The sequence below is a fragment of the Egretta garzetta genome, unplaced genomic scaffold (genome assembly GCF_000687185.1).
Source record: "Egretta garzetta isolate BGI_Z169 unplaced genomic scaffold, ASM68718v1 scaffold306, whole genome shotgun sequence".
Taxonomy (NCBI): domain Eukaryota; kingdom Metazoa; phylum Chordata; class Aves; order Pelecaniformes; family Ardeidae; genus Egretta; species Egretta garzetta.
In genome coordinates this window covers 3,070,641-3,087,224 of record NW_009260131.1, presented here as the reverse complement: position 1 = coordinate 3,087,224, position 16,584 = coordinate 3,070,641, and the positions used below count along the sequence as shown (strand labels likewise).

The following is a 16,584-nucleotide window of genomic DNA, read 5'->3' as shown; positions in this document are numbered from 1 at the left end:
AAACCAGCTTGACAGCTTTCCCCGTCTGCCTTCCAGAGGCTCTGGAGACCTTGGATCTCAGCAACAACCTCTTAGAAGAGGTGAATGGCACAGAGATAGCAAACCTCCCGTGGCTGCGCATCCTCTCACTGAGGCAGAACCATCTCCAGGCAGTCAGATGGGGATCTGAAGCCCTCAGCAGTCTCCTCTCCCTGGACTTAAGCTTTAATAAGCTGTCATCTGTGCCACCATGCCACAGCTCTGCCCTGCCTAACTTGAGGTGGTTGTCCCTGGCTGGAAATCCACTGATTGAAATCCAGCCGCTGGCTTTTTCCTGTTACCCTCAGCTACAGTTCCTGAACCTCTCTGCAACGCTGCTTGGGCAGGATGATGGGAGAGGAATCAGGGAGTCTGCTTTTGCCATCAGGCAATCTCCCAGTGAGGCCACGAACAGGCCTGGAAACACCATCAATGTGCTTGATCTGAGTGGGACCTTTCTTGAGAAAAGTAAGTCTCTGGATTTCCCACTGTAAATACGGGGTTTGGTCAGGCTGGGGGGAGCAGAAGCCTTGCAGGGAGACAATTCCTGTCCTGAGCCATTCATAGCATGATTTTTTTCTTTTGTCTGCCTCACCTGCCAGCTTCAGTTTATAACTGAGCTGCTAAGGTGGACAGATTTTAGATGTCTTGCCCAGCTGCTCTCAGCCTGGGGCAGAGCCAGGACCTTAGGGACTCCTCGAGCTAGAGGTTTCACCTCAACTCACATTTAACAGGTAACACCACCAAATGTCCTCCATGAATTTGTCTAATCCCTCATGCGGTAGTGAGTTACACAATTCAGTCATGGGAGGGAAAGGCACTTTTGTGTAAGACCTATTCTTTCGGTTTCATGCCTCTCAGCTCTTTTTCCTGTGCTAGAAGAAACAAGAAGTTATTTGCCTTTCTCACGTTGTAGACCTCTCTAATCTCCCCTACCACCACCACTCCTCTGAGTAGAGAAATCCTTGTTCATTTAATGCCAGCTAAGAGATATGGAATAGCTTTCCTGTTATCAGCTTTATTGCCCTTCTAGCTTCCTTTCTTTTCCTCTGCAGCATGACCTGCAGGTAATATTACAACGATGTGATTGCATGGGTGTTTATACACTGGTGTATTGATTTTTGTTCTATTCCTTTTCCAAAGAGAATAGCTGCAGAAGACCACGGAGATATTTTCTATTTCTATGAATCCAAAACTTGTTTATAGGCAGAAATCCACAGGAATGCTCTATACAGGCAACAGGTGTAAATATTTTTTTCTGCTTCAGTTCAACCAGAGTGGACCAGAGACTTGCCCAACCTCAGATCACTTCACCTGACAAAGATGTCACGATTAAGAAGCCTTGATACTGACTTCTTCAAGTCCGTGCCTGGTCTCCAGGAGCTGAATTGCCAAGACTCCCGCTCACTGGGTTTTGTGAGGACAGAGATATTTGACAGTGCTCCTCATCTGAGCCATCTCTCATTTGAGAAGTGAGTTGTTTTCTTTTTTGTTCTTCCTCACGTAACATTGCCTTTGCCTCACGGCACAATGGTGTCTGGGAGCTGATTTTTATGCAGAGTTTGCTTGTTACTAAGTATTTGGGAAGGAGGTATGGGCTTGCGTGCCATGGAGAAACACGCTATGTTATACTCAGATATGCCATGTAAAGCCTGTGATGTAGACCTGATTCAGCAAAAGAGCTGATACAGAGGTGGCATGAGACTCATAACACAGTTACTGGTTGCTCAAGATTGCATCCATCGTGCTCCCACTCTTCTGCCTTATCTCCCAGTCCAATGGATGAATTTATCTACCACATAGACCCACTGAAGTCCACCTGCAGTACAAACCATGCTTCCCATATCTACAATGGCAATGTGTCACCTGAGGAGAAGCGGGCTTACTGAGGATTCCTTGCTCTACAAAGGATGAATGCTGACAGTTTCCTAAAATCAGCACCTTGGAAGCAGTCAAAAATCCTGTCCCTCCCACTTTCAGTGTGAGAGATTAATATAGTTCTTTGTTCAGCATTAGCAAACACAATGGTTTAGTCCTTATTCTATTAAGTAACACTTCAGTGTGATCTGCTTGGTATGTCACACACTTGTTGAAATACCAAAGGAAACAAAAGTCTGAAAGTGATTTGTCAAAATAAGAGTAGGTGAACTGCACACAGAACAGTCAGCATAAAGGAAAAGATTTGGAAAGCACCTTAAAAGATTTCTATAATATAGGCCTAGATTATAAGCATATCAGAAAACAAACACTAGAGCACTAGCTGTGCTTTAGGAACCAGGTTCAGAAAAATAAACCCATTTAAGCAAAACACCCCAAGGGATTCCATCCCCCACTAGATTGCCACACTGAATTTACACAGCAATTTACAATACCTGCAGGAATACCAGTTCAAAGTGCTAAAAAACAAAGGAGTAGCAGTTAAAGTCATAGACAAAAGAGAGCATCTTCTGATTGCTCAGACTGCAGGGAGGTCACATTATCACGATCTTTCTGCAGCTAGGACAGCCTAGCAGTAAAGGTGTCTTCCTGTATTAGTCATTTGACGCTAGTAGGTGAGAGTCTACATTATGAAAGAGGCAATTAACGTGAAGAGGATGATTGGCATAGAGAAAGTCAAGCCTTTACAAGCAGACCAAGAAAGAAGCTAGAGGAACAGTATAGTATAAAAGAAAAATGTAGCTGAATGCATGATGGCAGAGAGGAAATCATCTTTCACAGAAGACCCTTGCCAAATGCTAGGTCCTTTCCCTTCCAGTTACCATCTCTAAAGGTGTTATCCCCTTACAGTGCTTTTGTTACGCAGCTACACTGTGCAAATTCGAGAGATGGGCAGGTATCAGCCTGGACTTTAAAGTGCAGGATGGCGGTGTTGATAACTGGCTACTTCCAAGGGAAATGGGAATATTGCTTTGTGTCTTAGACACTCTGGGATACTAAGCACACTCCAGTCCTTGGAAGGTAGCTCAGCATTTGCCAATTGTTGCATTTATCATCTTGTAGCTGTAACCTGAGTTCCTTCAGTCCTTGGAATACCAATTCATCGGATAGCATCATCATCAACTTGTACGGAAATCCTCTGTTATGCGACTGCCAGCTTTCCTGGCTGCTCTCCAAGCCCAAGAAAATTGTGCTGCAAAAGTAAGTGAGTTCAAGGAGATAAAGTAATGCTCTTCAGACACAGCTTAAATGTGTAAGTTATTTGGGGACCAAACATTCAATACCATCTAAGTTCTTCAAATACCTTGTGTGTTCTTCACACAAGAGGTAGAAATGCAAAAAAAAAAGTCCCTTCAGGGACAAAGCACGGCCAAATTATACTTGAATGTGGACAAATGCAATGGGCATATGTAGAAGGGTATAAAGTGTTATTAGCTGTGGATTCTACTTTAAGGTGAGAATCATTTATTTTGTCTCTATTTCAGTTCATATTTCTCTATTAGCTGGATATGAAAAATGACCTGGCTTGGTGGCCTTGATGGGCCAGCACTAGGAGCAAAAATGGGAAGACTTTGCAAGAATTTAAGCAAATTATTTCCTCCCTGCCCTTGCATTCCCAAAGCCTACATCAGCACAGGCAGTCAACAAAACCTCTTGCAAATAGCACCATTTGTCACCTATTGTTTTCATGCTCTCCTACAGTTTAACAGACTAATTGCAATAAGCTGTAGTTAAAAGAAATACTTTTGCATGTGTATGATCTCTCTTCCTTTTGAAAGGCCACCAAGAAGATTTGTCATCCTGTCTCCTGTAGTGGAGAAAGCGGGGAAGTAGGCTGTTAAAATTAGATTGTTTCTGATCAGGATGGGCTTAGCGGTTGCATTTTTACAAACACATGCAATGTCTGAGTAAAGAACGAACTCAAGCTTAGTCATTTAAAAGCACATCCCGTGTCAGCACAGCTCCAGCTGCCTAAACCAGCTGGCTTAAGGATCTTGGGGACCCTGTTACATCTCTGCATGCATTCCCCTCCTAGTGTGGCACTGAAGTCTGACCCTTTACGACAAGTTGCCTTGAACCCTGACATGACACTCTTGCTAAGGTTTACCGTCCTTGTACCAAAGGATGCTTCCTCCCAGGCAAAAGATATTCCTGCACCTTAAAAAACCAAAAAGCCAGTCAGCTAAGTTCCCAGTGCTGTGGAAAGCCATGTGCCAGGCACAGGACTATTGTTAAGACAACCCAGCTTTGGTTGAGGTTTCACATCTTTAATACAAAGCCTAGTTTTGGACAGCATGTTGCCAATTCCATTCCAAGTAGCCTTACAGGAGCCTGTAATGTTCTTGTGGATCTTGTCTGTTCTAACTTGTTCCCTCTGCAGGGCTTGGGACACTTTTTGCAACACATCCCAGGAAGATTGGGGCAGACCTTCAACATCTTTTTCACTGCTAGAGCTCTACGATAAATGCCAGTCTGAGAGAAATGCTACACTGCCCGATTCAAACACACCCTCTCCTGAACACAATGCTTTCAGCGTTACCAGTCACAGTGCAACTACTACTGTAGTAACAACAACAGACTCTGCTCTGCTAACCAAAGACACTTACACCAGCTCCCTAATCCAGAGGAACCTAAGGAGCATGACAACAGCCAACCCAACTGAGTTGATGCTCACGAAGGCCAACAGTTCCTCCCACGAAGAGGAGGCAGTTTTGGAATCCACGAGCCGTCCCCCTTCCTTCACATCCATAACCACCTCTCAGGGTTTCCTCAAAGAGCTCTATAGTCATTCCTCAGATTATGGCTCCACACGTCCAACTGAATCAGATCAGCCAAAGAGAGAGCTCAGAACGACCGATACGATGTTCCCCCAGCCCACTAGTGATTATTCTACTAGAGTAACGAGAAAGCCCAATGCCACTGACCATTCTATCCACTCCTTTGCCACTCACACTGAAGAAGGTGCACTACAAACGAGCCTACCACCACTGAACTCCACAAGGACCAATGCTCGGACGCAGCCTCCATCCACCAGATCACTGATACACTATGTAGATGACTACGATTATGATGAACAGTCAACAGAAACCCCAGTGCAACTGGTGTACACCTCCTGTGACTACAATCCCTGCAGGCATCTTCAGAAGCCATGCACTGAACTTCAGAGTGCATCCCAATGTTTATGTCCTGGCATGTCCAGGGAAGATGAGGTTCCAGATCCACCGAGGCTCAGAGAGGTGTCTGAAGTTACAGACAGCTCTGCACAGATACGCTGGTGCGCCCCAAATTCAGTAGTTCACACCTATGAGCTGATGCTTCATGCTCAAGGCAACAAGGACAGACAGCTTGTCCTGGACAATATTTATTCCACAGCAAGGCAGTACACTCTGTATAATCTTTTACCATACACAACTTACCACATTTGCGTGACTGCTTCAAACAAAGCAGGGTCAAGCCAGCCAGTAAGTCAGGGAATTCCAGGTAGTTCGTGCACCAGATTTAAAACAAAACCCAGCTACAAGTCTGTTTTTGCTGCTCTGTCTGCAGCAAGCGGACTCTTTCTCATTTCCACCATTATTTTGTCTGTATGTCTGTGTAAGGCATGTAGGAAGCCTCAGAGTGAGCAATATGGTACGCACTTAGTCTCTTACAAGAACCCAGCATTTGATTATCCCTTAAAACGACAAACCACTAATTAGCTCTAGGTGATTGTTCTACACATTCAAAGCTCACTGTCTCCATCACCTCGGTACGTTTTCGTGAGACTCTCAAAATGTCCTTCAGCAAAACTATGAAACATGAGACTTCATAGCCCTTGTGTTTCTAAGGGAGAGAAAATGACAAAAAAAGAAAAACTAATAATAAAGGTAGTCAAACAGAAAAAAGCCTTCGGACTCTTGTTCATGTGCTAAGCAGCAACAAACCTGGACACCAACCTTGAAAACTTGTTTTTATAACCACCTACAAATAAACTAGCATGCATTTCACAGAGTGAGAGGCTGCCTTGCCAGCTGACTGCCTCCAGTCTCTTGGATACAGCCCACTGAGAGCCATGGTCCAAGGTGGATCTAGCTAAGCAAGATATGAGTCTGTTTCTAATGTCCGTATAAAGGTATTATCCAAAAAGAGGATATTACTGAAAGGAGTGAGAGAAAGGTCTCCTGGGGCTCAGTGGCAAGGTGCCGTGCAGATCTAACTCCAGTAAATAACTCTGGTGACTGCGACTGCTCAGCCCACCTTCAGTTCAGGAAAAAGAAATAAGAAGATTAATTGTAAAAACGGACAGTGCAGGATCCTTAGGGCAGGAATAATTGTTTTGTTCTGACTTCATATGATGTTTTCCACAACTGAGGCTCCTGAGCACTACCATGATACCAATTTACAGGCAGCAAGGAATTTGCAGTAGAGCAGTAACCCACAGAAGGGGGGAGCACATTAGCATTTGCTTCACAATTGATTTCAAGCAGAGATTATTGCTCAGTCCCATCTACACATTTAGCAGGCTGATGATTTACCTCATACAGAGGCAAAAAGCCAAGTAATGAAACAATTTAATGCAAACGTTGCTGAGACTTGAAAAACTGAAATCCCATCCACTAGCAGCAGACAGTTATGCAGACCTTTTTCAAATGTACTTTTGGGTCCTAATTTCTGCTACAAAAATAAGAGATGCTGAGAATTCCAGTTCTGCAGCAGCTTTGAACTTGCCATTAAAATTCAAAGAGATGTTTGTGTAAGGGGAGGCATTTGTCTCCATCAAAATACGTTCTATTCACAGAATCATAGGTTTAGGTTCCAGTAGCTGTGTGTTTCTGCTGCTGAATAATGCTGTATAGATACAATATGTAAAATCCCCCCATATCTCAGAGAGTGAAAGGTGCTATACAGTGTAAAAGAGCCTCCGTTCTGTTCATTTTTTTTAATGCTTCCAGTATTAATGGAAATAAAAGCTACAGAGCTGAGTACTGGTTCTTTGTTAAAGACTTAGATTTTTGTGTTGTCTTTACCATCTACAACATTTAGCCTGAGAAATTAACTAACTCAAACTTTTTGTTGTTTTAGAACGAACTTTCAGCATATAGTAAAGCAATGTTTTTATTATGGTAAGTTTGTGTTATCTGATGTTGTAAGAGCTTCCATTTTTGTAGGTGCATAAGGTGGCCTGTGCCATCCTTGTCACTATGGGCTTGCAGCCCTTTTATGCAAGTTTGTCCCTTCCGTTATGCCAGTGCTGGGAATGACACCAACATTGGACAGATGCCTGTTGCAAATTCCTGACATGCTCATCCTGAGCTGCTGAGCTAGGCTGAGCCCCATGACTCAAATTCACAATAGAAGTAAAATGCAAATGGAGAAGCAAGGATGGTGTCACCTTTCACTTTAGAAATCTCTTTTATTTTCACATTCTGGTAGGTCAGACCTTTCTTTGTTTGGACTTATTTTTTTGTATTTATTTCCGGCCTGTTTTTTCCTCCATTTTCTGGAAGGTCTTGTGAACAGGCACAGCTGATAGTGTAACTTCATTTGAAGTAAGCCGGAACCTTCAGTCTTTGACTCATTATTCCAAACTGGGACAGAGATCATATATTCCCTTGTGTTTGTACAACATAGCTCTCAGAGACCTTGACTGGGGTCTTTGGTATTACCAGAAACAGAAACGAAGTGGAGCAAAATAAGAGATATGTGAATAGCAATTTATGTAGTCTTGAACATTAGCTCTAGAGGAGGACAAAAAAAAAAGATACTCCAACTGAAAATAAAGATTGTTCCAGCTTAACTATGAGTTAGTCCAAAGCAACAGGACATCATTTAAAATGAGATTTTGGGAGAATATCTCTAACTACCCTTTACAACATTGCAGCTCATAACCACTGCAACACCTAACTAGAAAGCCACAAAGCTCAGCAGGAGATCTGCCAGTAACAGGATTTGACTTCCCCAAGGGTCAGTGGCCAGCGGACACTCCAACCTGACACCACCCAGAAGCACAACCTCCTATCAACCTCAGTCTCTTGAATCTTCCCCCGCTGTGAGATGCAGGTTGATCACAAATGATTTCTCCAACCAATTCTCACTCCAGCTTCTCCTGACTTTTCACATGTCTTCACTGCCTTCAAGCCAAGGCAATAGGTCAGCGCCTCCCATTCTTTAAAAGTGCCCTTCCTGGGAGCCAAACAAATGTGTAAGTCCCAATCCCACAGTCCCCACTTGCTCCACCTTAAAATAAACCTCAACAGCCCCGTTTCATCTGGGCTGATGAACCATCCCGAAGCACAGATCCCCCAGCCAGGGGCAGTGCCTCTCTCTTGCCCCATCACACTCCACCCTTTCACAAGTGGGATGTAAAAGATTTAGCACCAGGATTCAAAACATAGGATTTTTATTTATCGGCACCTATGGTAAGTATCAGTGCTTCAGGTGCAGAAGCTCTTTCTTTTTTTCCCCACTACCACTTTGTAATTTCACCAGAGTTTATTTTAGTAATGACCAACTTTACTCTGTTGTCTTTTTTTTTTTTTTCCTCTATTCGAATCAGTGCTTCTCTTACTTCACTTTTCCCTGATATTTGTGCTAAGCTACAACCACTCTTCCTTGGATATATTATATATATACACTCTGAAATAATTTTTATTCTGCTGTACTTCAAAAATTCCACCTTGGGTAAAAAAGTCCTCCCCTATATTCCCACCCAGAACTCATGTGCCTTGTGAATAGCTGCTGCAGGCCAAGAACAGGTAAAATGAACAATTATTCAAAAGAGCAACTTTCTTTTGAGTAGGTCACAATATTTTCAAAGTATTCAAGTATAAAACCTTTCTTTGAAAGCACTGCCTATTTCTAGTTCTTAAAACTGATGTATACTTCATCGTGAAGTCCATTTTCTGGCTTCTACAGAATCCAAGTATCACTGCAGAAAAAAATTACTGTCATCCCCATTCCCCAACCTCTGCCATTCTTGTAAACACAACTAATAACCAGTTTCCTGTATATTCATTACTGTGGATCGACACACGCAGCCAAGCCGGTGGTCTCAGCACTGCTTGGGACTGAGGCAGTGAGGAGAGCAACCAGGGAGCCAGACAGAAACTCCCACCCACGCGTAAAGCCATGTGAAGAAGTTGCCCAGCTCTGTTCTGCCTGGTTGTTCCTCCCCGTCTTCCTGTTTGCATCTAACAGCAAATCCTGTTTGTACCTCCCAACTCCAAAGACATAAACCTTTGGCAGCATGACTGGGATACCCAAACATCTCTGAAACAATTTTATAAGCTAACAAAAGCCAACCCATTAAAAAAAAAAAACAACAAAACTAATAATCCACTTACTGTTTCACAGTTCAACTTGTCCGGTTTCTCTGTGAGAGGAAGCGCAGAGAGCATTGGAGTATGTTTTTTGAAGAGCTTCTGTATTTTTTTTCCTGGCTTTTCTTCCTAAGAAGAAATTGTTATCTGCATTCCTAAGAACCTCCATTCACTTGTCTGTGTTTTTCTTCTTTCTACAGAACCAAGTTCAAGCAAAGGAAGTCCAAAATAGCCAACGGTGCATGTGGGTGCATCCCCTGGGTGTCATGGCGGAAGCGCATGCTGCTCTGTCTCTAACTCAGCATTTGAAATGCAGTCACTGAGTCTCATGGAGTCTCCCAACAGAAATACTCTGGGAAAAGGAGCTGATCCCTGAAAAGGCTTCCATACAGGGAAAAAGCCCAGCTCTCTAAGGGCCAGAACTCACGCAAGCAAAAGTCTTGCTGGCTGTGAGGGAACAGAGAGGGACCACCTTGTCTTCAGTGCAACAAATGCCATTTAGGGAAGCAGTCACCAAGAGCCCTGTCCTGGGTGGCAGAAGTGGGTGGGTGGGAAAACCCAGAGCAACAGGATGAAGTGCTTCAGCCTGATCCGCCTCAGTGACAGAAGGGAGCCTGCTTTGGAGAGTTGTCCCTGGCCAGAGGCGCAAGAGGCATTTTAACAGGCCAGCGGGGAGACGATGCAGCCCAAGGCAGGGAGCTCACATCCCACCACTGGCTTTATCAGCCTCTTCATGGAAGGGTGCAAAATCAAACCACCATGCTTACTTGGCAAGCACTGCACTGGCACAGACATGCTCCTCCTCAGTAGTTTCCAGAAAAATGCATTCATGTGGTGTTAGAAATGAGGATACCTCTGAAGGTTCAGGATCTTGCTTGCCAAGAAGCATCAGGTTCACACCTTACCTGTGAAATACAGAGATATTTATCACAGGTGCGAACATGTTTCTTGTTTGCGGAAACAGATATTCATAAAAAAACATGTTTAAACTCCTGGTGCTTTTTCTTTTTATGAGCTGTCCAAAGTATGCGGAGTTTGTTCTGAAGCAGGGAAATATATTACAACAGTAATTCCAACCTCTTTAAAAAGTTATCAAGCGGGACAACAAATAACGATACTCTTTTGAAATACATTCGGGAAACAATGCCTTAAAGCAAGGCTGGTGTTCTGCTGTCATCTAGAGGGAGAGGGTGGAATCATCTCCCCAGGTACTAACCCGCATGGCAATATTCTTTCACCAAAGATCTTCACCCTGCACCCTACAGACCAAGCTCGCTCACTCACAATACCCATGTGCCTGCCTGTGTGTATCTGTGCATCCTTACCTATTAACATTTGAAGGGAAAGCAAGCAGAAGTGCTCAGAATTAACAGCAGCAACAGTCCCAGTCCCACAGACTGTTATTCAGCAGCTTACATCTCCCTGTCTCTTAACACTTTTTGTAACCTTATGACCAGGAGCTTCTCTGTCAACTTTTCCAACTGGAAAGGAAAGTGTAAATGAAACTGTCAATTTCTTAAAAGCAAGGATGGAATTACTGCTCGAGAAAACCAAACCTGGTAAATCAGTCTACAGGTGCAATAAGATTTTTTTAAATATTGAAGATTTTGGAAATGGAGATCAGATCACATTTGTTGGGCTTACAGAGAAAAAAAAGGCAAGAATTGGTTGGTTTTTTGATTCAGCACAGATAAAGATCAGTAACAGTTAAGTATGTTAATGTAATCTGATAAATTGAATTTCATTTTGCATCTAATATTACAATAATTGGGTGGGGATCTTCTAAGCAACTCTTATCTGCTTCAAAAAACACTGATGATTCAACTGATGCTTATGGATTTTGTAGGTCCAGGGCACACTTGTACAGCCCCGGACAGACAGTCGGGCCATGCACAGAGCCATTCCCTAGTACCCATGCAGTGTGTCCAGCCAGACACAGAGTCTCTGCAGCATCTGGTTACTTGGTACATGAGCAGATCAGTGCTCTGGGCCCACCAACACATACAATCGATCTGCCTGTGTGGAAAAAGCAGGGTTTTGCATGCCCCGGCTATAGAACCTCTGAAGAGTCAGGGGCTGCCAAGAAAGCATGAAATCAATCAGCTCCATTTTCACTGCTAGAGCTGACCAACCCATAAAGTCAGGCTGACATTTCCCTCACCATAACACTTTTTTAAGAGTACTTTGACAATGTAGCCACCTTTAAAGTACAGTCCTCAAAAATAAAAAAGATCTGAATCTGTAGGAATCCCTTACAGCAAATTCTTCACAGGATTAGCAATAGTTACCCCAGTGCCTTAGCAGAACAAAATCACCATAAATAGGGTATTTTTCTTCTCTTCCAAACCACAGCACAGCACTGTATTTTGTACTGCCACCTAATCCTCACACTTCAGTGCTGGATGACATTACCTACTAGTATATGTAAGAAGATAATACTTGTATGGCACTTTGTGTATTTCCCAGCATACTACCACAGTATATATATCCTCATTTTTGCAACCTCCTTTAATGGGTGAGCAGCCTTTCCAACTGCTTACCACGACCCTCAGATATATATATATTTTTTTAAAGGAATGTAAGGGAGAAAAAACCTCAGAAAATACTAACAAGAAATGGAGGGAGTGTGAGAAAAGGGACAAAAAGTCTTCACAATACATAGTCTATTGGATATGCCAGAGCAAGAGAGAACCAAAGAAAAAAAAAAAGAAATAAAAGAATCCCAAGCAAAAGCCATAAACCCCAGGATCCCTCGTTCACTCTCTCCTCCAGAAGGTGGAAGCAGCGATGCGGCTATCCCTGCCACGCAGGCGGGCACAGGGCTGGCAGCTCCTGCAGGTCTCTAACCAGGGCACAGCACTCAGGCACCAAGAGCGGTAAGTTCTGGAATGAAACTCCAGAAAGAAGATAAATTTTAAATAGTCACACACTCAGCATGAGGTAGAGACTGCTGCCGTCTTTGAAAAACTAAAATCTACTTGCTGTGCAAGATATTTTGTGCTGGGAAGGCACGAGTATTGCATTTACTAAATGTTTAGAAGCTACTCGCTCTTATCAGAACACGATTGAGTAAAGGCACTTAATAACTTATCTAAGGCCATTAGGTGAAATGATGTCACCCTCTCTTTGGCAATCATTCATTCTGCTGTCATCACTGCTGCCTTGAGAATACTTGGCAAGTAATCTCCAGTATTGGAGACGACGAATGTTCACATCCAACCTGACATAAGTGCAGCAATAAGATACACATCCCAGGCATTTTTCACCTTGTAAAAAGGACAGAGATGCAAATATTCCCAGAAGCCCCATTTTGTCCCAGTCACACAATTAGGTGTCCACTGACAATATTTATGCTGCGAGGGTTGTTCACGTTGCTCATATTGCAGTAGCACTAGCAAAGTCTGCTTGAGATTAGGACTCCATTTGACAAGACGCTGCACAAACAGCTAGCAAAAAAGCTTATTATCTAACTGCATCAGACTAGAAATAATTGGAGAAAAAAAATTCGAGAGACAGAAAGGGGATGCGATCTGCCCAGGATCACAAGCACCTTATACAGCAGTGACTATCAAAAAAGTTTTGTGTTTGCCTGAGTAAAATAAAACTTTGAAAGCCACAGAACATGCCATCGATGAACATCCCAGAAGGACAAGCTCTGTCCTCATGCGCTGCTTTTGGCACTCTATCCCAGCCAAAACCAGCACACCTCAGTGCACCTTTAGCTAAAAATCTTTTCTCTGTGCAGCTGCCTATTTACAGAAAGCCAGAAAATGCAGAGTTTCTACCACATTTACTCAAAATGGTCTATAGGTCCAAGTCCAATTTGAAGGACAGAGTACTAAGTACACAAATATCACTTTTTCAAGAAACTAGGTTAAAAAAAAAATTTTACAACTTCAGGATCACATGTGAGTGTTTTCTGTACAATTTGTTATCGTCTCACTGCTCGTTGGAAATGCTGGAAAAGGTCAGAACAGCCAGAAATAATGATAAGGGGATAAGAAAAACAACACAATATGCAGGCAACTGCAAGTCTAAACTCAGCTCTAAAACAAGTCTGGAAGGCTTTTTTGAGTGCTGGCTCTAAACATGACCTAACAAAAAATTTGATCCTTTGGGTCTGCTGTCTGGAGTCTCAACCTTCACCCTGACATGAAGCTGAACTTCAACAGCAAGTCTGGTTGATACCAAGCCGTCTCAGATAACTCTCCCACAAGCAACAGCAGATCAGGAATACCTAAGAAACAGCTCTCCACGACCCTCTGCCAGCATCAACATTAACAACCCACACGCAAGTCAATGGAACATTGCAGGAGGAAGCCAAACCATAAATAACCACTAGTAAAGAGAAAAAAATATTCTGTTTCATATAGAATGAAGCAAAAGACTGAGTAGTAGCCAAAGCCCTGAACAAAACTCAACAGCTTGATAGCCTTACATATCTGTTTATCTAAATTACTGATAGCAGACATGAAATAAGTAATAAAACACAATGCACACTCCATGTCAGTCTCTACCTGGTGACACCTTAAAACCTGCAATGACCCAGGATCAAACCAAACCCTACCCAAGGAGTTTCTATTGGACACAGAACAAGGCGGCAGTAGATGACAACCTTTAAATTAGCCAGACAACTCCTTTTACATCCAGCGCAAACCTGATCGCACAGACTAACGCTTACAAAACCTTTAATCCTAACCCTGCCCTGAAGCCTAGATCTAGGGAATCAACCCTGCCAGACCAAAATTATTAGTAAGAAGGTAGCCACTAACCACAGCAGCCCTAAACTTAGCTGAGCAGTTTGTTACATACCACATAAAAATCCAGGGTCTCCACCCAGCAATGGAACAAACTCCACCTCTAAATTATTCTTAACACTGGAGAGGCTGCTTTTGCCAGACACAGAGAAATGTGTAATGAGGTGGCTGTGACAGCATCCGTTCTAACTTTCATTTCCTTCAAAATCCTGAAAAAAACTTGCTCCTAACCCTAGTGCAACATTGAGCAGCATGTGCTCACTGATGGTAATAGCACACGATCTGTCCTTTCCTCTCAGTAAACCAGGTCCTTTGTGCGACTTCTGTCATAACCAAACCCAAAGCCCAGTTCAGCACCAGAGAAGCAACATCTGCCACTGCCCACATTTACACAATACCCTTACATGTAGCTATACCTCTTATATACATCCATAAGAAACCAGGAACCTCCTGTGACACCACAACAAACTCTAAATGATCCCTAACCTGAGGCAACAAGGAGGTGGCCAGCTACAACAACCTAAACATACCTCCATAGCTCTTTTAAAAGCTTGGCTCTTTACTGAGTCTAGCTTTAATGTTGCATGAGTGTTAAACGTCCAGGATTTAGCACTGTTGCTGTTGCTGCGTGATGCGCTTTACAATCAGGGTCAGAGACCCCAGTGATCTCGGTCATTTAGGATGTGTTTCTGATGATCTTAGACTAGATATAAGGAAGAAATTCTTTAAAATGAGGGTAGTGAAATACTGGAACAGGTTGCCCAGAGAGGTAGTGGAGGCCTCATCCCTGGAAATATTCAAGACCAGGTTGGACGGGGCTCTGAGCAACCTGATCTAGTTAGCAGTGTCCCTGCTTACTGCAGGGGGGTTGGATTAGATGACCTCTAAAGGTCCCTTCCAACCTGAAACTTTCTATGATTCCATGATTTTGAAGGTAATATAAATCCAGGTCATGACTCTACCTAATAGACTTTTCCTCTGTCTACGACCTGGATGTATCTCTACCTTTATACTTAAAACTGTTTTCTTCTCTGCCTGTTAAAAATTGAATACAAAAAGGCAGACCAGTCACTTCTGAAACCTTTACTCTATGAAGTCCAACAGACACAGAGCAGTTAACTGTGTTTCAATGGTGCATAAATCCAGTGAAAAAAATTCAAAAGCAGCTGTTAAAAACAATTGAGAAATGATGAAATCGTGTTACTATGGAGTCTTGTTTCCTGTTTTTCTTTTTTTTCTGTCAACAGAACTGTCCAAATGCTTGATTTTTATATAGCACCATACAAAGCTGTTGATGGCACTAGAAAGTTGCTCACTATGAGGACACGTCTCACTTGCAATGAGCTCCCAATATAGATGCGAATACTTGGAAATGCTAAATAAGCTCAAGAGCTCACATCCTTTGCCTGTTTCTTACAGGCTGTCTTACATCAGCAGCACCTTACTAGTGCAGGGACACATTTCTTGTATAACTGTCTCTACACGGGTGCACTTTACTGGCACTGCCATATTGTAAATCCTGACTTTTCACATCCAGTCAGAAAGAGGTATGCCACAAAAGTTATATGGCTTAGGTATTGCTTGGGCATTTTTCTTTCAGTCAGAGCTCTTTTGAGCTACTGTCTTACTTTGCGTCTTTCTTTGAACACAGTACAAAATTAATTCACCCTGTGGGTTGAAGTATGTGCCTTGCATCTAAACCATATTATGTTTGTATTCTGTTCAAGGTGAAAAAAAAAATTTAAATAGCTATTCAGAAATCAAAAAAAAAAAGAGAAGCGTACAGAAGCTTCTTATATCGATACAGTAGTTAAGGCAAGATGATCCTCAGAAGTATAAGCTATCTTTCAGCACTAGCATTAATTTTATTGATAATAAAACCTACCTTTGTACAAGGGTGATACAAGCTGGAGTAGGAGTCCCTCAGACACATAGGAAGATCTGGGTGTTACAAGAAAACATACATTGTTTCTGTTCTTTTCCTGCAACTGAAGTCTGTCTAACCTTGCTTGCAATAAAGCTGTTGCTTAAAATCCTTTTTGGTGACAGGTTCTACAAAACATAAGGAAACCTGTGCTCAAAATCCACTTAAAGCAGCTGGGATGGCATAGCAAAAGCAGCTGGGATGGCATAGCAGGCCTTGATTGAAGCAGGAAAAAAACTGCAAGATGCCCCACCAGGACAAATAAAGGCAAAAAAGGCTGGGCCTGCCGAGCCCTGGGCCAGACCCGAAAGGGCAAGTTACAGGTGTCCTCCCATCCACCACTAGCGGTTTATGTGGCACTAACTTTAATTGCTTTGTAACAGTCACCTCTCAAATGTTTCCACTGTAGCTGTGCAGGTGAATTTCACATAGGTGATGGGTTAACACCACCCCAGTGATTTCATGGCCATAATGCGAGGTAAGTTATCCCCCTCATAGCCCTCGGGAGACGCCTTCCCCCTGAGCACCTGCTTTGCCAGTGCAACCCTTCACAGGCAAAGAAGCCCACGCACCACTCTGTTCCTCTGATCTCCAGAGCCAGCACCTCTGTGCCCCGGCTCCCGCCCGAGGGGCAGGCAGAGGGGAGGCC

General features: G+C 43.1%; 1 protein-coding gene across 1 annotated transcript in view; it reads left to right on the top strand.

Moving 5' to 3' along the window:
• LOC104128702 (leucine-rich repeat neuronal protein 4) overlaps positions 1-5,654 on the top strand; it is a 5,906-nt gene extending 252 nt beyond the window's left edge. Inside the window, exons 2-5 of the mRNA XM_035896980.1 lie at positions 1-486; positions 1,286-1,490; positions 3,019-3,156; positions 4,337-5,654. The exon at positions 1-486 is cut by the window's left edge and continues 56 nt beyond it. Of these exons, the coding sequence (XP_035752873.1) occupies positions 1-486; positions 1,286-1,490; positions 3,019-3,156; positions 4,337-5,654 (2,147 nt within the window). The remainder of the gene's footprint in view (positions 487-1,285; positions 1,491-3,018; positions 3,157-4,336) is intronic.
• Positions 5,655-16,584: the final 10,930 nt, after the last annotated feature.